Consider the following 26422-nt stretch of genomic DNA (forward strand, 5'->3'; position numbering starts at 1 on the left):
ACAGCTTTACAGTTTTGCAACTGAAACGTACACACTTTTAAAAGAGAAAGGAGAAGTGATATGCTTTTCCAGTCTTGATACGCAGGCTAATTTGGGCTGGAAAACATGTATACAATGTCTGTTTCAAAGTCTTATTTAAAAATAATACCCCCAGCCAACCTCAAGTTTATTAATGTTGTTTCTGCTTGAAATAACATGAATAAAATCAAGAATATGAGTATCCAATTTAAAAGATTAGAATGTTGTCCAAAAGATGCTTAGGGAGTGTGCAAGAGTTCCAGCTAAGACTTTGCAATTCTGCAAGTTCCCCTATTTTTATTTAATCCATAGCATACTTTTAGTTATGTTGCAATGAAAGAGAGATTGCCTGGTATAAAAAAGAAAAAAATCAACAAAAGCATTAGGTGAGCCGCCCAAAGAAAAAGTTCCGTATTTGAATGTTGCTGAATTGTAACTATGATAATTTGAAAAGCACAATCACATCCAGAGCAAACTAAACAAAATATGTGAACAAACAACCACGAGCCCATGGACCGGAAATGAGTTTCTGGCTTTTGGCTTTAGCCAGTCTATGGCTTTTTCCTGATACCAGTTAAATTATTCCACCACTTAGGTATTTATGATGAGAATGCTAATCTTTTGAATCTCACTTCCATTCTTCCGACATAGTATTTACTCAGCATACATTATAGTATGCCAAGTTTCAGTTTAACTGAAAAGAATCTTCTTCATGCTCCTAAATAATGAAACTTTTAGTTCTGAAGTGCACATTTAGAAAATCCATAAGAATGACTGTTATTTCAGGTATCTCTCTATTTTGCAAATTCCTAGGTTCTGCACTCTTTATTTATAAGTAAGCTATTTTGGTGATCAAACTCACTTGAAATCTCATATCACTGCAATTCTGTTTTTTTTTTTCCTGTTGTTTCCATTGCAAATTGAGCATGATTTATGAAGTAGTAGTAATAAAAAAATCCAGTTTGGTATAGTAAGTAAAGCAGTGGTGAAATCCTACCAGTTCGCACCAGTTTGAGCGAACCGGTAGTGAAAAAAGCTACCGGTTGGTCCGAACCGGTATTTCTGACAATCAGCTGTGCTGTGCGATTTAAAATCGCTAGAAAGCAGGAAATCCTGCTTTCTAGTGAATCTAAATCACGCGGCACAGCTGTTTTCCCCCCTCACTGTTCTACTTACCTTCCCAAACCTTTTTCTGCATGCAGCGTTTGGCATGTACTGTGCATGTGCATGCATGCCCAGCATGTGTTTGGCGCACACTGCGCATGCACAGCACACGCTTGGCGCACACCACGCATGTGCGGGCAGCGAACCAGTGACAAACCGTGGAGGATTTTACCACTGAAGTAAAGGCACCAACTTAGAAATTAGGAGATTGCAAGTTCTAGACTTGGCAAAATACAAAACCATCTGGGTAATTTTGGACAAGTCACTCTCTTTCACCCCTAGGAAGAAGAAAATGGCAAGCCACTTGTAAAAATTTTGCCAAGGAGACAGCACTTGTTCATATAGTTGCCAGGAGTCAAGACTGACTTGAAGAAACAAATTTAATTTGAATAACTGAAGGAGAGATACATGAACAGTAAAATATTACATGATTATGTGTTGTTATTTTATTAATTTATTTAAGAAATTTATTTGCCACCTATCTCATATCCAACGACCCTCAGCTTCTTATGACCATGTATTTTTTCCATTAAAATATTACACAAAGTAACTAATTATTTCAGGAATATACTATTTGAACAGGGATTAATATTACATACAACAGGCAGGTAAAGATAACCTCAACTGATAACTCCACGGACATGTATATGCTGTATTCTTGGCAAAAGTGTAGAAGTAATTTGCCCTTGCTTTCTTCTGGGATGTTTTTTTCAACATTCCAGTCCAACCTTAGTGTTAGCAAGGAAAAGCCAGTCATACATTCCCATGCAAAGCCTTGGTGTCTGGAATCCTATCTCAACTATAGCAAATGGGTTAAGATTCATATTTCTTTCTTGGCAATCCTCTTAGCAATAGCAATAGCACTTAGACTGCTTCATAGTTGCTTTACAGCCCTCTCTAAGCGGTTTACAGAGTTAGCATATTGCCCCCAACAATCTGGGTCCTCATTTTACTGACCTTGGAAGGATGAAAGGCTGAGTCAACCTTGAGCCGGTGAGACTTGAACTGCCGAAATGGCAGTCGGTAGTAAGAAGGATTAGCCTGCAATACTGCATTCTAACCACTGCACCATCATGGCTCAAGTCATTATTATGAGTCATATAAAATCTGAGAATGATAACATCTTTATCATTATAAAGGACACAAAGAACATCCACAAATTCTTTCTTCAATCTGATCGGTGTTTCTATGGTTAAATATACTGGCCATATTTGTAAATTAAAAATCTTTCCTTTCCTCTAGCAATAACTCTTATTGAAGAACCAAGACACATTCTGGATGCTACTTAATATTTTCCTAAAAGCAATCTGGCCTTTCCAGCAGGTCTACATTTATAATAGCCCCACTGTGTATTCTGTATAACAGAATAATCCACAGACTCACCAAAGCTTGGTAGGAAATTCAGTAAGTTATAATTTACTGCCAAATTCTCAGACATGACAAATGTTAATTCCTTCTAAAGCATACATTCCAGAAACAGTATTCAAACCATGCTTCCAAACAGAATATGCCCACATGCCATATCACAGGCTCTAGCCAATTCCAACAGACATGCATTTAATTTCAAATGCAAAGATATTCTTCTAATGAGTCCAATTGTTTACTCACATTAATTGTTTGTAGGACTGGAACTTTTACCATAGGATGATCGGAAACCTGCTTAAGGGTGTTGGGAACCTAGGAAAGTCATAGGTGGAGAAGCATCTATTAAGACCTTCAGATCACTGTCATTTCAGGAAATAAGATTTAGAAATATTAAAGCACGGAATAATCTGGCACCTGTGGGGAATATCCATACTGTATAAAGTTCAGGCAACATGTACAATTAACTGTACTTCAACTGGTATAGGAAGCAGCTTCTCTGTAACTAGTGTCACAATTTGCTACTGTGACTGAATAGTTACATATTTTTACAGCTCACAGTGACAGAGTACACATACTGCACTTAGCTGTACCTTACATAATAAGCCACAAATGGTTGTCTCTGAATATATTGCTATCAACCATGATTTCCAGAATGGCTAGGATCATAAAATATATTATGCTAAAACAAAAAAACCTGTATTGTAGCTTAATGCAGTGTATGAACTCAAGTGATATTTGTAATTCAACTGCCAAGCACTGTAATTTACAATTACAGAAGGCAAAGACAAGTTGCAATATGTTGTATTCAATCACAAAATTAGTAAGCAATATATAACAAGCAGATAGTGTGAAGCACGCAGATTCACACACAGTTTAGGCAAATAGTCTAAGTTGATCTTTTTACTCTCTGGTAAAAGTGATTTGTATTATGGCCTGGCCCCAAGCCTCCAGATATGTACTTGTGCATTTTTAGCAACTATTCTTTATATTAGAGTTTATGCATAAAACACAAAATAAAAATCAAGAACCACACAGATTCGTTTTACACTTGATAACAGCTTTAATTAGCCAAAAAAGTCATTAGACATGAAACTGCATTACTGAAAAGCCTTTGAGTCACTTCAACATATGTAGAGCAAAGTCTTCCCATAAAAGTATACAGACTCTTCAAGGGATACCTGGCATGTATCAAGAGAAACTTTGCCAGTTTTTTGAAATAGGCATAAGAGAAAATTATTTTCTTTAAGTAAAACCATCCTTTGGGTAATGAAAAAAGAAAAGAAAGGAAAGGAAAAAATACTACAAAGATTTGGACCAAAACAAAACAGAGGAACACCACAAAGATTTGGAAACCTTGGCAGTGGCACACAACTACTCTAGTACAATTTTGTTTCTACTTTTTTGTACCTGTGAACTTCACATTTCCTATGCTTCCTTCTCTTTGCATACATTTGCATATCTTCTATTCTTTTTCTCAGACATCTAAAAACACTCATCCACAAATAGAAAAAATAAGCCACAAGGGTGACAGTGACAGAACCTATCTCAAATCCAAACCCGATCCTCAATTGAAGGTTGAGACGATCAACTACATACCGAAAATGTCTGTGATGTTTCATTAAAAACATACAAAAGAAGGCAGGAGCAGCCTAAGAGGCTTCACTAATTAACAAAAGGACTCCCTCCTTATCACACACAACAGTCTCAACCTACAAGGTTTCAACACTTTTAACAAGCGTCTCCCCAAACCAACGTTCACAGAGATCGTCCTGTAAAGGCAAAAAGCTCTGCCCCCCTTAATAGGAAAGCCGGAGTCAAAGCCCTTTTCCTTCAGGGAATCCGGAGACCCGAGAACCAGCCCGGGCTTTCTCCAGAACCTCCAAACCAGCTTCAGTTCGCTTCTCCTCCTTGCGCTGGTTTGAGACCTTCCCCCGCTTCCCCCCCCCCCAAAAAAAAGATCCCAACACGACGCTGAGTCCAAACACGCGAACGGCCACTATCCAGCGCGACGCCCGTGAGACTTTTGGGGGCGGAGATTCTACCTATGGTCAACTGCACCGCCGGGCATTCTCAAGTCTTCGGGACACACCCCCAGCTTCCTAAAAGGCAAACAGCTGCCTGACACGGGCTCCCGCAGCCAACCTCGGCAGCGCCACTCCGGCCACTCGCAAGAGCTCCGCAAGCCACACCCCAGGCACCTACCTGAGAAGGCTGGAAAGCGGGTGCCCCCCGCCGCCGCCGCCGCCGCCGCCGCCCCCCGAAGACGCCGAGCCGCCCCCCGAGCCGAAGCCCGAGCTAAGCCGCTTGCCCGAAAGCAGCTTCTCCACGGCGGGCAGGTTCCCAGTGCGGGCGGCCTCTAGCAGCTCTTGCTCTTTCCCCATGGCCCGACGCGGGCCGGGAAACCAACCCCCGATCTTTACTAGTCTTCCTCGGCTACCGCCGCTGCCTCAACCCGGCCGGCGCGTCCTTCCGGGGCGGGGCCAGAAAGGCCACGCCTCCCGGCTGAGCCTCGTCAAGCCCCGGTCCGGCTAATGAAGCCGAGATAGGCAGAGAGGTCGGTCGCGCTCTTTGGCGGCTGTCTCTTAACAGCGAGTAGCGCTTGCGGAGATGTGGTAAAACACGGTAAAAGGGGACGGCCGGCGATTGCAGTTCCGTAAGCATTCGCGACATTTTGGCCATTCTAAGGGGGGAAAAGGCGAATAAGCACAAAAGGTCGTTCCCAACAAAAGAACAACATTTTCAAAGGAAACAAAAAAGCCAACTCTTCGTCCTTTTAAGAATAAGGAGCTGGGAATTTCCAGTGAACATGTTTAGCTGATGACTGTTCTCAAGTAACTGAGTTCACCTATCCAAAGTTTGTAGAGAAACGCGCCGCGATACACACGCTAGATATTTCGCTGCGTCTGGATATATTGAGAACAACCGAGCAACAGTTTTCGACTTTGCTCACCAAGGTCAGGTAAGTCACAGAACATTTATCAACATATTTTTAGTGCGGTAAACAAAGGCTCATGCCCACTGAGTCCCATTAGAAGGTGGAGCATTTAATGTAATCTCATGGCCAGAAGTTACTCTAGTCCAGATTGTTTAGCTATTTTCAAACTCATTTCTTTGAAATCCAATTTCTAGTAGCAATTCATTATATGGAACGAAAACAAATCAATCAAATCGTCCTGAGTACAATCAGCAAATATGGGAGATGAAAAAAGTGGTGTAAAAATTGGAAAATCGGTGGGATGGAGTGAAAGGCGGGACAGACTCTGTCAGAATGCCCATTTAAGATTAATAGTCCAGAAATGTCATGTGTTACTGAAAACTCAGATCAATATTTGAAAGCCAATCCTTTCAATATTGAATATTAATATTGATTAGAACAAATATGGGTAGTTGAGATTAGGCTTGAAGATATTGTACTAAAAGTGCTTTAGTCACAAATGGATGGAAGGAAGGAGACAGCAGGTAGATCTGTTGAAAACTTTATTCCTACCCAGCTATTTTTATCAGTAATAGAGATTTGCCATGTATGCAAAATATGTTAAATCCAACCTAGTCACAGTCAGTACGGTTAAAGGTTCAGTGTTTTATGTGAATGCAGAATATTGGATTAATTTAATTCAGATTAATTTGGGTAAGTATGACAAATTGACATGTTTATTGGGAAATGGGGACTCAGTAAATTATTTACAATGTTTGCATGTCATCAATACTTACTAAAAAGAAATCACCACACTGATTGCATGTAAAACAGTTTTTGCCTGGGTTTAACTTGCTTTCCAACTGCTGTTATTCAAAATGCACATTTGGAATTCACTTCCATTACAAATAGGCTTTAAAGAAGCATATCTGAACTGAGGAAACTACTTTAAACATAATTGCAACTTGGGAAAAGAGAAGTTTGTTATTAAATTTCAGACCTCTGCAACATCTCTCAAAAACACCTCCCATTTAGCAACAAAACTCAACATCATAAAATACCTAATCATATTCATATCCTTAATACAAAAGCGAGCCATTACTGCATAACATAGTGGGTTGATTCACATAATAAGCTAAGACATAATGGTTTTATCACAGCAGCTTTGCAGTGCTTTCCTCACATTTCAGAATGTGGGACTGAATGTGCCCTTAATGCATGCCTAAGACAGAGCCATGTGCTACTGCTGTCTAGACAGCTCTATCAGTCAATACTGTAAAAGACTTCTGTTTTTTTCCATCTGAAATTACAGTCATGTTCAATGTCCCCAACCACAGGAAAAAATGTATTGATGCAGTGCATTCTGGGCATTCTGCCAATAATTTTTTTTAAAAAAAATTCAATACAAGATTATCAACTTCATGAAAGTAATATGCCTCTCACAGTGAAAAATAACTGAAGTATGTATTAACTTTATGAAAAGTTTTCATAGATGTTGCTATCTAATGCTCAGCCATATTACTGTATCTTGAAATCAGAATCCTAATCTGTATTAATTTGGAAAACTTCTAAATAGCACCATTTATGAAATTATTTTTTTAGAATCATTTACTTACTAGATTAGTCCTGTTTTAGAAACTCAAGATCAGTTTACCATGTCAATAGCAATAGTCTCCCCATGATAAGGCTGTGTGAGTGATCAGAATAGTTGATTAGAAATACGTTCTAGCATTTGCTTTATTTACCAACGGGAATATCAAAGTTGTTGACATGCAAAGCTACATAATACACCTTTTTTAAATGTTCAAGTTGTAGAAATATTGAACTCTCTTCTAAAAGAGATTGATTTATTCAATCTAAGTTTCAAGACAGTACAGGTAGTTCTTGACTTATAGCAGTTCATTTAGTGACTGTTCAAAGTTACAACGGCATTGAAAAAAGTGACATGACTATTTTTCACACTTATGACTATTGCAACATCCCCATAGTCACATGATTTACATTCGGATGCTTGACAATTGATTCACATTTATGACGGTTGCACGTCCCGGAGTAATTTGATCTCCTTTTGCGACCTTCTGATTAGCAAAGTCAATGGGGAAACTAGATTCACTTAACAACTGTATTACTAATTTAAGAACTGCATTGATTGATGTAACAAATGTGGCAAGAAAAATCGTAAAATGGAACAAACTCACTTAACAAATTTCTCATTTAACAACATAAATGTTGGACTCAATTGTGGTTGTGAGGACTACCTGTACACTCTGTTGTCAATCAAACTAAGTCTTTATGCATATTCGGGGAGGGAGGGTGCCATGCAAATTCTCTGGACCTTTGTGGTTATTTTCCTTAATAATGGAAATATAAAGTTGCAGTGCAGGATAGCTGTCTTCCCGGAGATCAGCATTGTAGTATCTAAATCCTGCAAAAGAATAAGAAGTAAGTTACAGACACAAAGATGTCTGATCTTTTTGTAGCCACAGCCAAATAACAATGGTGACACAGTGCCTAGCAACCAGACAGGATGGAGTGATTTCACAGCTGACAGGTGAAGTTGAAGCTGAACCTGGCCATATCAAGCCAAAGTTCCTCCTCCAGGCAGTCTTGATTGTCAAGATAAGAAGAAAATACTTTACTTTCACACTGGAATATGTAAACCTGACTTCAGGCTGCTTCAGCAGTGGGTCAGCAGTTAGATGGAGCTGACATTTTGAGGACATATCCTCTGTAGTTAGATATCTTTGTCCCAGAACAGGATGTGTGTTTTATCCCAATGTGTCATGCTTAGTTTTAGCTTAGGCATTGTGGTTTGTCAGAGTTGTGCAGACACAGAATGGTATGAATCGATAAGAAAAAAAAAATTCTCCCTAGCAGTAATAAAGCTTTAAGCAACTTATATTTGCTTCAATGAATATTATTTTAAAGTCTTATATTTGGAAAGCTTGTGCTAAAAAAAGGGAAGCAATCTAGGATGAGAAGATTAAGGAACCCCCAAGTAATATATTCAAACATGGGCAGATGCCTTTTTTAAAATGGAGATTTTTTTCATTTCGAAATTGGAAATATGGGATTTGTAAAAAGACATTATTACGTTGACTTTCTTAGTTCTTACTAAGAACTTCTTATTTTTAATTTCCCTCGTTTGTTTTGAAGCAATGACCTGAGAGTACTGGAACAATTAATGCAGCCATGAACATAAGGGTCGCAGTACATAATTCTTTTTGTTCATAATTTTCTTGATATTTCAATTTACCTTAAAGCCATGAAAAAAGTCACATGCTTTAGTTTACCTTTTGTGTATAGGTTTTTGAAGAAATAGGAAAACATGGGTTCAGGGGAATGCTTTATTATCCGGGTTTACCCAAAACATTTACCTATTGATTATCATTTTTTTAACTGTATAAATCAGCTTTGGTGGGGTTCATATAAACGCTACCCCGAAATCCCACCACGTTACCGCATCGCTGCTTAGTGGGTTGTGTGAATAGAGTACTGAGCATTGCATCGATCTTTATTCCAACTTACACGCATAGTTTGCATTCGTAATTTTGGAATTCCTTGCCCTAGTTTACCTTTCGTTTTGTTTGGTATATATTGCTGCTGGATACTAAAGCAACAAAAGGCGGACTCAATTTTGCATTGTTTTGTCGGTTAGACCGCTACGAGGTCGCCTGGGATCCGCGAATTCAACCTCACCCGCAAGGCTTGGTTCTCCAACAGCAGCGACAAAAGTCCGCATTACTGGTTTCTCCTATTGGGGGCGTTCTCATGGAAACAAGGTGTCCGGCGCCGCCCTAATACGTCATCAAGGCGCGACACGCATCAATCCTCCTGCTTAGTATGGCTGAGGCTGTGGAGTCTGGTAAAGAGGATGGTCTTCTGCCCGTTGTGTCTTCCCCCTCTTCCGTTGAGTCTTCCGTCGTTGCTATAGAAGTGGCGGAACGCCAGGAGAAAGAACCGGCCGACATCAAAGAGGAAGTACAGATTGTAGAGGTGAGGAGGGAAAAGCTGGCAACGCAATTTGCAGAAACGGGGCTTCGCTTTCCATGCTGAGCCATCAGAGTGATTGCTGCCCCGAAGTAACGGGGATTTTCCTTGCCCGCTATTTCCTTGGAGTTCCGTATTTAACTAGAACTAGAAGCTCGTGATCCCTTTTAGACGTTTTTCCTTCGCAGTGACGGAGCTTCTAATGTACTGCCTTCACTGGAAAGTGTATACACTGACATACGTTGACAGAAAGATCTGTCTTGAAAATAGCCCATACTGAACTGTGCAGTCAAGCATCAGCACAGTAAATGTTTTCAGATGTCTATGATCATTTTTATATCGTAAAATATGTTATACAATTTGCCACATTTCAATTCCACTGAGTTACAGGCCCCAGATTTTGTACGCATTCTGTAAGTTAGACCATTTAAGATAGCTTGGTTCAAAAACGGTTGCCCTATGATGCACCATTTCTAGGTTTTGGGCACATTCTGTAAGCTAGCCCAAAGTAATTTACTTTGGTTCGAAAATTGTTGCCCACTGTTTCACCCAGTTAAAGGTTACAGGAATTGGACTTTTAGTGATATATAGATAGTAGATAGGTACTGTTTTCTGGTGAATTTTGTTTACCTTTTAGACTATTGTGTGTATCTCTACACAGTCATAATTTTTTAGATCCTGGAAACTCATTTCCTTATTTGGATTCTTGTGGTAAATAATGAATACAAAACGTTAGAGCATTTTTTTGCATGCCCAAATATTAAGTGTTGCTAGGTGTTTTTTGAGTTGCTCATTTTCTTTTAACCTATGTTTAACAAGATATACTTTAAAAAAGGTAATGCAAAGCATGACATTGTAAAAGACTGATCAGCTCAAGATTTTTCAGTAACATATATAGGAAGAGAGTAAAACATGAAAAATGATAACTGAGTATTCATTTTATTTGTTTAGCCACTATACTTCTCTTACTATGATTACCAATTTATTTTCATCAGATTTTTCACTCCCCCTCATTGTTTGAATTATAACTGATAAGCATAGTGTACAAATATATGAATTATCATAATTGAAGAGGCTAGGAATAATAGTTAAATATTCAAAAGCTTGCTTTATCAAATTGCAGACCTTTATGTTATGTATCATGCAGGTAGTATTATTATGGAAAGATTACAAAAACTAGGTGTTCAACAGCATACTTTATAAGTACAACTATTGGATGCTTAAAATTAAAAAAGTTTGAAAGCATCCAGGAAGTGGTGTCAAGCCACTTTTGCTTTGCTGTATGAACATCAATTAACTAGGAGTTGAGCTTGACTCAGAAAAAGGCTTGGTTTTTTTGTAAACATAATTGAGTTATAATCAATTTTCTGCCTAGATTAAATGCAAAGAAGCATGTGAATTGATCCCTGGAGAGCTAGAGGACTCTACATCACAATCTATTGCAGCCAAGAAAATAAAAATAGAGATAAAGGAGAAAAAAGAGAAAAAAAATAAAGTTGATGAAGATGAGATTCAAAAAATGCAGTGAGTATTTCTCCATCTATATGCTTTTGTTAATGCTAAATGAGTAGATAAAAGGTGTATCTTTCTGTTTTCTCTTTAGGAAGGCAAAAAATGGGTTGTTGTTCTTTTTTTGGTCAGGGAATTCCAGAAATTAAGACTGTCATCTAATGGATACTTTATGGAAACTGTTTAGGGGAACAAGCATTTTGTCATTTTTTTTTTCTTCCGTTCAATTTTGTATGATTCTCAGGGCTCACCTGTCCTAGATAAATATGAGCCTTAGTGCTCATTGACTTAATGAGGCTGGAGATGGTCTCTGCTCTAGCAGTTCGAGTGCTAGCATTCTTATGTCAGTGTGAGCTCCTATCCCTTGTCTCATCTTCTGTCCACTAACAGTTCAAAAGCATGTTCTATGTGAGTATATAGATAGGTACCACATTGGTGGGGAGATGAGTTGCTGCTTTGTGCAGGCAGTCAGATTCCTGCTGGCTCTGAATCTTCCCGGTTGCAGCGTCCATTTACAAGGCAGCTCCAAGGAAGGGAGAGGGCCTAGGATGATACTGCAGGAAGAGCTGCCTGTCTTTCTTTCTGGTGCAAAGCCAGCTCGCCCTCTTGTGGTACAGTTTGGGAAGTGTGTGAGCATATCCTACAACAGGGCTGGGAAATTGGCAGCCAATCTACTACTCTGCAGTAGCATTGTGGTCTCCTGACTAATGTAATACCACCATACACTAATAATAATAATAACCTAGACAAGTCCCTTCAGTTTTCTTGCAAAGCTTTTCAGAAGTGGTGTGCCATTGCCTCTTCCTAGAGCTGAGAGAGTGACTAGCCCAAGGTTATTCAGCTACCTTTGTGCCTAAGGTGGGACTATAATTCATAGTCTCTCATTCCTAGCCAGATCCCTAACTACTACACTAAACTGGCTCTCTCAAAAAAGGGATATTCTCCACATTGGCTGGGATTCAAACCCAGGCCTCCCACATGGCAGGCAAGAATTCTTCCACTGAACTATCAGCGCAAAGTTGGTTTTTTTTGGGGGGGGGGGGGTCAATGACTTATAGTAATTATGACCTGGCATTAGGATGTACTTTCCCCTTTGAACTATTTTTATTAATCTGCATATGTGCATTTTTCCTTTCCAAAAAGAAAAGATTTTGCAGAGTGAATTACTTTACAACTTCATCACTTAGTTGGGAAACTCCAGTTCCAATTGGAGTCATAATTCAAGGACTATCATTATTATTTATAATATGTTGCAGTAATTATTCTATAGATGCATCATTTTTTATTTTTAATATGGTAAAAATAAATACAACATGTACAAAAGAAGGCTCCTTGGGGGTTGTCCATAATTTTTAAAAGTGAGAAGCATGTTTAAGAAGCACTGCAATAGGATATATTTTTGCTTTTTTTTTCTTTCTATTTTCCCCTGAAACCCAATGGTTACCTGTGTATGGGACCTTCTAGACATTGTGGGAAGTTGTACTGAAAGGCTTCTAGGCTAGAAAAAATAGGCAAAGTCACCCTCCTTTAACTAGAATGTTTAGAGCAAAATTCAGGAAATGCCACTACTAAAATAAAAATGCTAGATTTAACTCAGTGTTTATTGATAGAATGTTATACAATTTCACTAACTTTCTCACTCTGTAATTTTAAATAAGCGCTGTAATTATTGTTTGCCGCAGAATTCTGGTTTCCTCTTTTTCTGAAGAGCAGCTAAATCGATATGAGATGTATCGACGATCAGCTTTCCCTAAGGCTGCTATTAAACGGGTAAGATTGATTTATTGTATGTATATTTATTTATTTGTTTGGTTATTTATAACAACCAAGCTCAAAGAGCCCCAGAGACCCCTGTTATTTATCACATTTAGAAACCGCCCATTTCCCTCACAGATTTGTTGATGTCTATTGATTATTGTGCATGAGTAACTTGTCTCACTATCAATTTACCATAAAATTTTGTGCTGACACTGAGGTGGGAAACTCACATGTGTCCCTGGAATTACCTCTGCAACCTTCCAGCACCTTAAGTTTGACCTGTTGAAAATAGTTGCCTTTTTTCACTTTTCAATGTGAAATGCTGGACTTTCCTTTTAAAAATTAAAGTGGGAACTGGAGATAGTTTCTTCCATTTCTGTCCTTAAAGCCATCAATTTCAATGTTCAGAGTTGGGCTGTGGGGGAGTCAATGGATTTTAAGGAGTTAAGTAGGAGCGGGTTTGCTTTAAAAAGCTTTCTGTTCCCATTCTCACTCTCAAACTCAGAAAACATTAAAAGGTATTATCCTTTCCAGCGATTTTGCTATCCATGAGCTGTTACCTGTGGCTTCTGGATGATAGGGGAAATGAGTTACACCCTATTATACACAGTAGTGTTCAGGATTGGAAGTAAAAGAAATATCTAAAAAAAATTGGATTCTCTGGAATTGCTTCCTCCTTTTTCAGCTGATCCAGTCAATTACTGGAACCTCTGTGTCTCAGAACGTTGTTATTGCCATGTCAGGAATTTCTAAAGTCTTCGTTGGAGAAGTAGTTGAAGAGGGTAAGTATAAGAATAATCTAGTTCTTAATTGTTTTAGCTTCCATTAACTGAAGACATACCTTGCTAATTACTGCAATCTAGCTATTCTTTCATGTATATATTTTATTTAGCTTTTAGTAATCCATCTTGTAAATAGTTGTGTGGTAAAAATGTCTTCCGGATGTTGTGTTATAGCTATATCGATGTCAGAAAACCAGAACATCAAGTTTTGCCTATTGCTATTTTATGCAGCATTTTACTCCTAAATATTCCCTAGTATGTATATTGCTACTAATACATAACAGGTCAGTATTTTTAAGAGAAACATAATTGTTAAATCAAGGCAAACAAATATCAGCTGTATATTTGCTTGTTTTTTTTTAGTTGGCAAGGGGGAAACTTAAGTGTAAATGAATAAAATTGGTGTTCAGATAATTTTTCTTATGTAATAACAGTAATACAATATACCTACAAATGCTTTCACTTATTTTCCACCCATTGCTTACGAACAGAAAAAATTTCCTTTACTATTTTACATATGTGTGTGTAAATATGGAGTATGTTGTGCAGCAGAAACAACTAATTTTGTTAATTTTCACAGGCTTTCTATTAAGAGTTTGGAACATTAAGAGGCCGGTGCAGTGTTTAAAGTGCTTTTGACTAGAAACAGTTCTAATCCTCCCTTGGGCATTAAATTGACTGAATGGGTTAGTCACTTTTTCATAGCTTAACCCCTCTCCTAGGTTAGTTGTTGTGAGGCAAACAGAAGGCAGAAGCATTATGTACACTGCACTGAACTGCACAAAATAAGCAGGGTATAGAAAAAGTAATTATTCTGTAGATGCGCGGTAACTGCTTTTGCTAAAATACATGTAGAAATATGGATTTTGCTATCACATCTACACAGCTCTAATCCAGTGACTTGGCAGCTAACATAACAGATTTACTTTTGTCTTGCACAGCGTTAGATGTATGTGAAAAGTGGGGAGAATCGCCACCTCTGCAACCCAAGCATTTGCGTGAAGCAGTCAGACGACTGAAATCACGAGGACAGATTCCAAATTCCAAATATAAAAAAATTCTCTATCACTGAAGAGGAAGCGAAAAAAAGTATCTTAAATGGACTGGAGATGTTTTCATTGAAATGAAAAAGACTTCGGAGAGTATGTTCAGCTTACTTAAAACCGTCAAGTTCTACAAAATTAAGGTGTTCCTTGTGCAATAATTCTGAGTGGGTAATGATAAGACTATATTGCAGGTATATTGTGCTAGATATAAAACATTTTCTTAAGTAGGCAAAATAAGAAATATTGATGTAATAAGATTACAGGGAACTTCTGAAACATGGTTTCTTTTAAAAGGAAATAAAAAGTTTTAAAAACGTGTTATGGGTAGTCCTTGGATAATGGCCATTCGGTAACTATTTGAATTTACTACACTGCTGAAAAAATGAACTTACAACCGGCATTGCATTTATGACCTTCACAGTGTCCCTATCGTCATGGAATCAAAATTTGGATGCTTGGTGACCAGCTCACATTTATAACCATCGTCGCTTCCCAAGGTCACCTTTTCTTGCCTTGTGTGAACAGCCTCTGCTTCAGTTCTCCTCACTTGCCTATCTCCCCCCCCCCCATCTCTTTCCTTTCGGCTGCCTTACACACCATGCCCAAGATGAAGACTTCACTATATTCCACTGTCCCCACCCCCAGCTGATCTGGGTCTTGTGTGCCCCCCTCCCCTGGGCTTGCTGGCCTCAAGCCCCACTGCACAGGGGCTCAGAGAGCACTGGGCTCAACTCTGCCCTTTTGCTTACCCTGCACTGCATGGCCAAGATAAAGATGTTGCTGATTCTGCCATTGACCTTTGCTGCTACCCCATCTCTGGTGCTGTAGGCTTGAAGCCAGCCAGCCCAGGGGAGAGGAGAGGAAGATGATGGGTAACAAAGGGTGGCAGAATATAACATCACCTTCATCTCAACTATGCTCTGCAAGGTGAGGCAGAGAAGGGGAAGAGAGAGGCAGGTGGGAGGAGCTTGAACAGGACAACTGGCTTCTGGCTGAGTGATCCCCTGAAAGCGGCTTTTGACGAATCAACGCTTGGGGCTGGCAGGGACCAAGCTGGGAATGGATCATGGTGGGAGCTTGTCGAGATGTGATCACTATTTGCGACCTTCCCATCTCACTTCTGAGAAGCAAAATCAATGGAGAAGCTGGCAGGAAAACACAAGTCATAGTCACATACCTTTGCTTAACCGCTGCCAGGACTGCTGTTGTTAAGCAGCACCATCACATGATGCTTTGCTTAATTACTTCTTTGGATAGCAAAAGAAATTCCAGTCCCAATAAGGGTCGTTACCTGAGGACTATTAGTATTGCAGGTATCATTACGTCTGTTGACAACTATATCCAGCACAATAATTATAGTTATTTTTCTTCTTAATCCTAATGTTTAAATTTGCATTGATCTCTCAGTTTAAACAAATAAGAGAATTTGAGAGAATATAGCAAGGTCAAGGAAACATGTGCCCTATACTTGTAAAGAATTACCAAAAACCATGGTTGTGCATCATAAAGCTAATCTTAAACTTTTAAAACTTGTCATTTTAATAAGGCCCTTAAGTGTTTGTGACAAGTTCAGAAATGTTCACAATGTATATTATTGCAATTATCAATACAAATAAATTAATATAAATAAAATCTTAGAAACCTAAGCCTGAGAAATAAATAAGTGGAAATAGAAGTTAAGCATTTTAATACATAATGTTTAAAAGTGGTTCATAGAACCAGTATAGTCAAGAGGAAACTATATTGTGTGAGAAAGATATCCAATATACCAAAGGCTTAGATTTCAAGTCAGACTTGTACCACATATTGTCTATTCCCATATACTCTCCTGTTTGAAATTACAGAAGCAGTTATACAGACTTAGAGCTTTAAAATTAATTTTTTGATATGACATCATATAAAGAGTTTTGTTCTTCACATTTACATATAAATACAGCACTGAAGAAAGGAAAACATTTTCAAAAACGAAACCACGCTAAAATACTTTTGTAGTCAAATATCAGCTTCAGTGGTTTTCCTCTTAATACTCATGTTATGTTTAGATAAATAATTGTTCTCAGTGTAGCGGAAGCATCTGAGGCATTCATGCCATAACAGGCTAATAAGCTGTAGTTTCTACTAACTGAAACAAGCATACTACACCAAATTATTTGCCACAGTATACTGTTTCTACATTTTGCCTTATTTTAAACCAAATTTATATTGGAAGACATGATAAAATTATTTTAGTCAAAAATGCAAAAGACTATATATGGTATTATAAAATACACTAATTTTTGTATCCTGCTGCATTTCTAAATGAAAAGGTTACTTTAAGTGAACAGAATGTGTATTGCACCAAATATAAACATTCATACTTGCCTCATTTTTAACTCAAAAAAGAATTAGGTGCACATATAGTTGTTTAAATAAATCAACATATTTGGGCAATTATTCAACAATTAGATTACGAGAAAAAAATGTCTTCACATAGCACCGTTCACTAACAACCTTCCTGTCAAAGTTGACAGAAAACACATAGTTAAACTTAATGTGTTATTTTGGTGTGTCGTGTCAGCAGTTTCATATAGTCATAGACTTCTATTCATCAGAAAAAATAAGCATATACATCTGCAAAAGCACACTACTCTTTGGATAAAGAGTGCTTTTGCAAGTATATTAAAGAAGGCCTGTCCCATTAGGGCATTATCCAATATGGAGAGACAGAATAATGTTTACTCCAGTGCATAGCCTGGGTTTGTTTAGAATATTGTAACAGATATAACTTAGGAAAAGTGTAGAAGCAACAACTGTTTCTTACATAGCAAACAGGCAAAATTCAGAATACATGCAATCTTATAAGCAAAAATCATTGCCATTAAATTAAAGAAACTGACAGAAGCACAGCACAGCTGCAAAACTTCCTAGACTTCAGCAATTCTACAAATAACCCCAAAAGCTAACAAATTATTTGAAGCAGCAGCTTTTTTTAAAAAACGTTCTTTATAATTCACATGGTGAAGATGAGATCATGACTGCTGTATCGCAATCAAGGCAGAAAAGCAGAAATTCGACAAAAACATAACTGTAACAGGTGGGTGCTTCAACTAAGAACTAGCTACTAGACAAAGATTAGCTTGTAGTGCATAAACTAAATTTAGCATTTTATTATAAACCAATTGGATAATATCAGGCAAACAGCTGTTTACTGAAGCTCGTTATCCTCACCATGTTATATTTTTTTAAAAAACAGAAAATGCCATCTATAAAGGACATTATATAATAACTGCACTCTGACCCATTATGGTATATTGTTTTAATAAGATGTTGCTTGAAAAAAATCCTATAAAAATTCACAATCCCTTGCTATATTATGTTTCAAGATTTAACTGCGTACAGACACCAGAGCTTCAAAATAAGTCAGTCTGTTTTCTTGCTCTCCCTCTCTTATTTTGTTATTAGTTAGTCAATTAAGTATTCTGGACAACTTAAAAGCTTGCACATATTTTTGTGAATTTTGAGCTGGCTTAGTAAAAGTTCTAAGATCAGTAGTCCATTCTATTCTAATTCTATTCATACAGCCCATTAGAGTTGCCATTGGTTTTTGTGTAGGTTGCAGCTTTTAAAATGCCTATAGCACATTCCCATTCTTGGATTCATATGTGTACAGCAGTATAAACTTTGTTCAATTTGATATTACCAACTCATACTAATTAATTTCTATTATCCTTCATGCCTTGATCTAAAAAAAACCTTTGAATATATCTATTTATAAGACTCAGTGTAATATTTTTAAAATCACTCTTTTCTATGTAAGAAAATCAAACTTAAAGTTAAAACTACATTTTAGTGAGAAATGCTGCTAGAACTTGGCCTAGGCCTAATTCTTTCAGAAGGATAAATTCAGATTTTGAATTTTACCTGCCCAAATAATCACCAGGAGTTGAACTCAAAACAAAGCAAAAATCCTTTGATATGCCTTTGATATGCTTTCAGAATTTGTTCACTTCAGATTCTGCCACTTATCTATTTGATATGCAGCTACAGCAGGTTATAATAAAACTTAAATGGTTAAAAATAAGTCATACAAATCTAGATTAAAATCCATGAGAGTTTTCTGTTACAGTTGGTTGCTATGGATAACTTTAATTGAAAATGTTACGGTCTATTATAGACGAATTATTAGCAATTATTTGTTTCTATGTTCTATTTTGGCATAGTTATAGGTACATAACTATTTTGGGAAGCAATATATAACTTTTCTAACATTTTTTGGATATATCATTCTCCTTTTAGAAACTAACACTGCTATTGTATATTTTAGAGCCAAACTGTTTTTCTTTCATTCCAAGTATCATACAAAAGTGATAGCACAAAAAAAAATTAAAAAATCAACGATTCTGCAGCTAAAACAATTTCTAGCAGCATTCCACATTTTGCAGAAAAAGTTTTCGATTCATTATTTACCAAACAAATTCCTTAAATATATGACCTAAAGCAGTGATGGCTAACCTTTTTGCCATCGCATGCCAAAAGCGGGGGTAGCGCGGGGGGGTCACGTGGGTACATGCCCACACCCATAATTCAATGCCCCCCGTGCCCTGACATCCCATGCATGTGCGCACAACCTCCCCGTGCGACCCCCACTTTTGGCACGCAACGGCAAAAAGGTTACCAGTGGGCCTGGTAGGCCCTCTTTCACCCTCCCCAGGCTCCAGAGGCTTTCTTGGAGCCTGGGAAGGGCGAAAATGGCCTTCCCCACCCCACTCCCCGGAGGCCCTCCAGATGCCGGAAACAACCCATTTCCTGACTTCCGGTGGGCCCAGAAGGCCCAAAAATTAGCTGGCCAGCGCACGCATGCTGTGCAATAGGTTTGCCATCACGGACCTAAAGTGACTTGACAGATCTCATTTCCAAGCCTCTCCAACATTATTATTTAGAGTTATGGAAAATAAAGTTACCTATATTTTCATTAATAAGGTCAAAATGTTTAGTCAGGCACTTTCTCATCTAATTATACTCCAAAATGGCTGTAAATCCATTTTAATGAGGAGGTTGACTTTAAGAACAAGGAAGGTTAATGTATCAATACGGCATTAATAGATTACCGTATTATAAAGAAAGGAGATTAGGGAAAATATAATTTCATGAGAAACTGTGGGCCCCCTCAACTCTTCTCTAAGAGCAGTAAGATTATGGATTTTGTATTTTCTGTTCTGGGCACTTTGGTGTAGGGTGAGCATGTCCCCAACACCTACCTATAAGAAACCGGTCATCGCAAGAAAGATGTTTATCAGCACTGCTTTATGATAACTCAAGTAATCATAATTTTCTTCTCTCACTATTCAACTGACAATAGTGCAACTTTAGCTAAGTACAGTTTTATGTTTTCCAGACACAGCTGGGCTACTAAATCCAGTCTCCCGTTCATCTTATTCCCACGTACTTTCTTACTACATCCGCTTCCATCTCTTGTAATGGCACTCTGCTTCTGTTTTCAAAGTAGCAGCTCTTGAATGAAGATGAACAAATTAACTGCTTTGCTTTTAACAAGTAAACCTTTTCAATGCTGGTAGTAATTTCTGAATGCTCTGAGCATCTCTTGTTCAGGTCTTTGTTGTCAAAGCTGGAAGAGAGGATCATATTTCTTGATTTCCTGCAGCAGACGTAATTTGTCCTGATTGGCTTCTGCAAGAGCTCTCTGAGTATCCTGTAACTCTTTCTCCAAAGTTAATGCTGCGTTCAACTGCAAAATACAAAACAAGGTTGTAAAATGTGGGGTAAACTTGGCCTGGTAAGAGTGTTGGACCTGAATTCAAATTTTATTTAGCCATTAATCATTTTGGGACATTCATGACCTTTGAACCTAACATACCTCAAAAGATTGTTGTGAAGATGAAAAATATTAGTCAGTGAAACACTGTATGCAGCGATTTGTGTCTATGAGTTAAAGCAAGGGATGAATATAATAAATAAATGAAATTATAACTAGAATAAATTTTCCAGGAAACTACTCACATACTGAGAAATCTAGTTATTTATTGGAAGCCAAGAATTTAATACAGTAACTAATTTCAGCACTTCTTATAAGGGAATATTAAGAGAATGTTATCAGATTTCCAACTGTTAATATTAATCTGAAAAGCAATTCAGTATTTGCTTACCTAGAGAGCAGCAAATTTAGAGGGAGGCAAGCAAAAGCAATAAACCAGCATGAATTAGCATGCCTCACTGAACAAAATAAAGCAGAATTCATGCTTATTGTCTTACAATAAAGAACATAATTTTTATACCACTTAGTGCCTAAGTTTCATAGTGTTAACACATGCAATTAATGCTGCTTTTCCTGCCTGAATGATTTATTTTTTTCTGAAAATAAACTGGAGTTCTCTGAAAGAGGAAAAAGAAGTAACAAATGACAGACCCTAATTCTAAGAGAAATTTTTTTACATTACAGTCGATCAATATAATTAGAGTTGGGATTTATTTTAATGAAATTACAGATATGCTAATTAGCATATGATCTCTTTATAGTAGTAGGGACTTATTATTTAAACACTAATAAACTGTATTACCGAAGACCATCATATCAATATAATACCATACCATAACATATTGTTTTTCTTTTTTGCCACTATTCCTTATTCCAATCATAGGCACTTTACAGCAATATCTGAATTAATGTATATCCCAATATCATAGCTTTTGATGAAAACCAATTATTAAATATATTTTTTCAACATCCTGTTTCTAATACCGATCTTTTAAAAGATCTTCCCCTTCATGGATCACTGCTGTTTAGAAGGCCAGATCCTGAAGATGAAACTCAAATACTTTGGCCACCTAATGAGAAGGAAGGACTCACTGGAGAAGAGCCTAATGCTGGGAAAGATTGAGGGCAAAAGAAGAAGGGGACGACAGAGAACGAGGTGGCTGGATGGAGTCACTGACGCAGTTAGCGTGAACTTAAATGGACTCCAGAGGATGGTAGAGGACAGGAAGGTCTGGAGGAATGTTGTCCATGGGGTTGCGATGGGTTGGACACGACGTCACAACTAACAACAACAAAAGGTCTAAGTAAAGAGATATTTTTGCTCTTCCTTTTCCAAAAAATGAAAGGGGGAAGCTGAAGTGAGCGTTTTCAGAAGCACCCTATTTATGGTATTTTCTTTTGTGATTGCAAGCTATTTGGTTAAGAGGCACAATAGGACATACCTCTGGTTCATCATCACTTCCCGCTGAAACTATAGAGATTCTCTGTACTGGAATACGCTGTTCAAGATTTTTCTGGACTGTTTTCTGGGTAGAAGATTCTTCTCTCTCTGCAGCTGGAGGGTAAAGTATAAAACAGTATCTCTGCAATTACACAACAGTAATTCTTCCAGTTTACCATCTCCACTTTTTTGAACTGAGCAACTACCGAAAATATAATGGAGTCAGATTGCTGAATGACAACGTTTAAGAGCATTACTGCCTCCCTATATTAGCCACTTGTCCAATGTACTATAGTGCAGCAGTTACAACAAAGAGGAACTGAGACAGATTATAATGGCTTTCATCAAACTGACATGCTCTACATGTACTACAATCTAAATAACAGCAATTCCAAGATGTAACACATTCCCAATACATAAACAGGGTGCGAGATTTGCTAAAGCTGGATTAAAGATTTCTAGGAAATACAGTATAGTTATATGAACTGCAGCCTCATATAAGTCAGTGTTACTGGAATACTGACCTGTTATAAAGAATATTCCATCATCTTTACAATGAAGAACAATGTGGTCCATCGCTAAAATTATAGGCACAGGACCAGGAGTGGTATGATACACTCGAGGACTGTCATCCTTAAAAAAACAAAGAAAATTATCCTTTATTATAAAATAATATATTATTATAAAATATTTTCATTCTAATTATTTAACTTGACTTACAACCACAATTGAACCCAAAATTTCTGTTGCTAAGTGAGACATTTGTTAAGAGAGTTTTTACAACCTTTCTTCTCCCAGTTGTAAAGTGAATCACAGCAGTTGTTAAGTTAGTAACATGATTATTAAGTGAATCTGGCTTCCCCATTGACTTTGCTTGTCAGAAGGTTATAAAAGGTGATCACATGACCACGGGACATTGCAAATGTCATAAATATGACTCAGTTGCCAAGCACCTGAATTTTGTGGTCATGGGGATGCTGCAACAGTTGTTAAGTGTGATAAATGGTCAAGTCACTTTTTTCAGTGCTGTTGCAACTCTGGTCATTAAATGAACTGTTGTAAATCAAGAACTACCTGCGTTAAGGATAATATTCTGATATTAATATTAGTGATGGCTCTTTTCATATGCTGCATTTGTTAAAATGGGAAAAAATGTCAGGGAGTAAAAAAAGAAATAAATGCAAGGCTGGGATTTAAGGCTGATGATCCACATACACAGCAGCAAGAATGGAGAATACATGTACCACAAGATTGAAATTTTGGGATCTTGGTATTCGCTGACCTGGTTTTCTTCTCTTATAAACAGTCAAAAGGAGTTTGATAGCACCTTTTCTAACAATTGTTATTAAAAATTGTTATTGAACTACAACTGACTTCAGATGCTTGGAGAGTAGGGATTGGGAGAAAGGTTGCTTATGCAAATGCCGGTTACAAATATCTTATCAATTAGTAAAGTTCCCCTACCAAATTAGGAAATACTGTTAGTGCTTTGACATCAGAAAGTGGAGTTTCCTGACTTTTTATGATGCTTGTCCTATCTGCCTTGATCAGGAATATTGAATGCCTGTTAGATAGGGCTTCCTTAGATGCACTGTGTTATCTTTAGTTGTTCTTACTATTGTGTTGGTTTTCACTTATCTCCAGTATATGTTTGCCTGGTGTATAATAATGGAGGATCTGGTCAGGGCTGTTTGTTTCCTTTTTGGTCTTTGTTTTTTAATAGTTTGCAGACTGAATTTATCTCTGAATATTAAGCAAGCTAATCCGATGTACCTTTTCTTTTATCATTTGTCTCTCCACAGATGTCATATCTAATGTCACTCCTATGAGCATGTAATTCATGAAAGCTAACACAATCTTAAATTGGTCAATCCCTGATATGCTAAGATTTTATGTTTATTTTTCTACCTGGAAACATTCAGATACTTTTTTGTTTCTCCGCTGTCCTTATGTTTCTCCTTCACTAACCCTGCCATTCCCCACCAATCAGTTAGAACTCAAGAAGCCTCTTGAATGAGAAGCAAAACATTTTCAAAGAAAACATCAAGAAAGTCCAGTTGCCTTTTGGAAAAAGCACTTTTGGGGCAATTAGAATAGTGAAGATTAGTGTGATATATTTTTCAAAAATACTTAGCACTGCCATACCAACCACTAGAGAGCCAGTTTGACCTAGATGTTAAGGCACCAGGATACAAAATGAAAGAGTGAATTCTAGTCCCACCTTAGACATGAAAGCTAGCTGGGTGACTTTGGGTCACTCTGTCTCAGCCCACAATGTTAGGCTCAGGTAACAAGCCAGTCAGTCAATTCCTGTCACAAGCAATTGATCACTACTTTGGTCGACCTGAAAAAAGCAGGTACTATGCTAGGGACATGAAGGAGAAGATATAGCAACCAATATAATCCCTTTTGAATAAGCTAAAGAGCATTTAAATCTATGGAACTTTCTATAGAGGCAAAGGAAAGACATCTGTAATGTGTTATGGACCATCTGTTTGCTCAGATCAATTTCAGGCATTCATTTTCCTAATTTACAAAATGAAATTAGAGCTTTGCTAACAGAGGCAAGTGCTTCAGGCTGGATGCAATTATCTCTACAATGAGCTTAAAAGACAAAATAACATAAAAGAGAGGGGAGAATGAAGCACTAAACCTTGACTGAAAATGGATTTCAGATTGTCTTCACTGATAAATACCAAAACAGATGTATAAATTCATATTACTTTTTTATTATAAACTAAACTACATTTCAAGAAAAGCACTCTGCTATAGAGGCCACCTGCCTATTCCACTATTCTGGAGTGAGGGATAAAGTCAGGAAGTTGAAAAAAAATCCAAGCAACAATCTTTTTTTTTTGAACAAAGTTTTTTTATTATTATTTTTTAAAATACAAACATAAAACACATCTTTTCCAAAATGAAGCATTGATCCGGTCATAAATTAGTACAAATCACTAACAATTCTTAACTTCCAATTAACACAACTTAATATTTTACACAGTTATTTCTCTAAATTCTATCAATTATGCCATTATCCCAAAAACTTGTTACTTAAATCTTAGATCCTAACCAAATGTCATTCCATTTTTCTCTTCCTTTTTACTTAGATGGATATCTTTTAACAATATAAATCATTACCATTATTATAAACATTTTAAAAATATTTAACTATTACTCCCATTTTAATCATCTTCATTACTTTACAACATAATCATTTTTATTTCTTATCTGTTAACTCCAACATAATCATTTTATTTTACTGTTGAATCATCATTATCATCTTTATTTCTATTGTTAAATTAAACTTATACATTCCATTTTTGCTGTTATTCTCAACATATTCCTATTTTTGCTGTCCTACCCAGGATAATAATTTTTATTTTTGGCTGTTAATCCCAGCAAAATCATTTTATTTTTACTATTAAACCTAACATCTTTATCTTTATCTTTCTGGTTAAACCCAACATAATCATTCCATTTTTGCTGTTACTTCCAGCAAAATCCTCTTTGTTTTGTTGTCCTACTCAACATAATCATTTTTGGTTTTTGGCTGTTAAACACAGCATAATCATTTTTGGTTTTTGGCTGTTAAATATAGCATAGTCATATTTATTTTTTGGCTGCTAAACACAGCATAGCTTTTTTATTTTTTTGGCTGTTAAACACAGCATATTCTTTTTTATTTTTTGGCTGTTGATCACAGCATAATCATGGTTAGCTTTACTATTAATCCCAGCATCCTTTGTTGTTTCCATCCATCTATACATTGCTTATTTCAGTTACCATATTTTTCGGTGTATAAGACGCACCGGAGTATAAGACGCACCTTAATTTTGGGGGAGGAAAACAAGGAAAAAAGTATTTTACCTCTGCCTACCAGCATTTAAGGTGGCGCCGCCCTCCTCTTCCTCCTGCAAGCGAGAGGTGCAGGGACTACTAGCATGCTCTGGGGGGAGGGACAGAGCACAGCCTGAGGAACAACCCTCCCTCTTCGGGACAGTGGGGGGGGGAATCTGCCCAGCAGCTTTGGGGAACAAGGCGGGTGCCACGATTTGCGGCTGGTCACCCCTCTGGCCGCGCTGACTTCACTCCCCAGCAATGTGAGGAGCCGCCGCTGCCGCTGCCTAACCCCTCTGCGCCCAGGAGTCAAGCCAAGCTGAATGGGAGCCCCTAAAGGAAAACGTTCCTCCTTTCCAGCCATCGCTGCCCGGATTCCAAAATGCAAACCTCAAGAGTCGCGCTTCAGGTGGCGGCCAGTTCACCTGCAATGTGCAGCGGGGAACTGGGAATTGCTTTGGATTCGGGGAGGAGATTGTAGCGCTGATGCCTAAAAGTGTTTTTCTGCACATTGCAGAGCCGCACGCCCCCGACCTCCTTCTCAGCAGACTCTTCTCTTTCCTCCTGGCCAGATCCGCCGCCTGAAACACGGTACACTTTTTTTTGTCTCTGCACACCCCATGTTTGGAATCGGGAAGGGGATCGCGTGTCTGCGATCTTAAACATCCATAATTAACTTATAAGAAGCTTCTTTTTATTATTACCACCACCTATACATTTTTCATTTTTAATCATATTGTTTTAATTCTTCTTTTTTCTTTTTCCAGCCGTGTCTATCATTTCTTCACTTTCTCACCTGCTAATATATATTTCCTTCCATTTTCAAAGTCTTCAAATTTTGTCCTC

The 26422-nt window shown here is 37.6% G+C and overlaps 3 protein-coding genes and 1 long non-coding RNA gene across 31 annotated transcripts in view; 1 reads left to right on the top strand and 3 right to left on the bottom strand.

Moving 5' to 3' along the window:
- Positions 1 to 5148, bottom strand: part of ANKS1A (ankyrin repeat and sterile alpha motif domain containing 1A) — a 128999-nt gene extending 123851 nt beyond the window's left edge. For 15 of the 22 annotated variants that reach the window (XM_087891040.1, XM_087891038.1, XM_087891039.1 and 12 more), the window contains exon 1: positions 4750 to 5148. In XM_087891040.1, coding sequence (XP_087747166.1) covers positions 4750 to 4928 — 179 coding nt within the window. In that variant the 5' untranslated portion in view covers positions 4929 to 5148. Of the gene's footprint in view, positions 1 to 2790; positions 2986 to 4749 lie in introns of those variants that run through there. The other 7 variants (XM_087891048.1, XM_087891045.1, XM_087891043.1 and 4 more) reach the window with 3 other exon arrangements.
- TAF11 (TATA-box binding protein associated factor 11) lies at positions 4984 to 14862 on the top strand. The gene is made up of 6 exons (XM_034414612.3): positions 4984 to 5506; positions 9120 to 9457; positions 10827 to 10975; positions 12643 to 12730; positions 13404 to 13500; positions 14442 to 14862. The coding sequence occupies exons 2-6, from the start codon at positions 9305 to 9307 to the stop codon at positions 14570 to 14572; spliced, it is 618 nt and encodes a 205-aa protein (XP_034270503.1). The 5' UTR covers positions 4984 to 5506; positions 9120 to 9304; the 3' UTR covers positions 14573 to 14862.
- Positions 7181 to 9240, bottom strand: LOC117663963 (uncharacterized). Its single transcript, XR_004590887.3, has 2 exons — positions 9037 to 9240; positions 7181 to 7886 (listed from the first exon to the last, which is right to left on the bottom strand). It is a non-coding gene; the product is annotated as an uncharacterized LOC117663963 (long non-coding RNA).
- Positions 14863 to 19812: 4950 nt separating the features above from the next.
- BLTP3A (bridge-like lipid transfer protein family member 3A) overlaps positions 19813 to 26422 on the bottom strand; it is a 55666-nt gene continuing 49056 nt past the window's right edge. For all 7 annotated transcript variants that reach the window (XR_015733479.1, XR_015733477.1, XM_087891031.1 and 4 more), the window contains 3 exons: positions 22264 to 22372; positions 21741 to 21853; positions 19813 to 20271 (listed from right to left, as the gene is read on the bottom strand). Coding sequence is in view for 5 of the 7 variants with exons in the window: in XM_087891031.1 (XP_087747157.1) it covers positions 20146 to 20271; positions 21741 to 21853; positions 22264 to 22372 (348 nt within the window). In the remaining 2 variants the exon portion in view is untranslated. The remainder of the gene's footprint in view (positions 20272 to 21740; positions 21854 to 22263; positions 22373 to 26422) is intronic.

This window comes from Pantherophis guttatus, chromosome 3 (genome assembly GCF_059756535.1).
Source record: "Pantherophis guttatus breed Tessera chromosome 3, ASM5975653v1, whole genome shotgun sequence".
NCBI lineage: Eukaryota > Metazoa > Chordata > Lepidosauria > Squamata > Colubridae > Pantherophis > Pantherophis guttatus.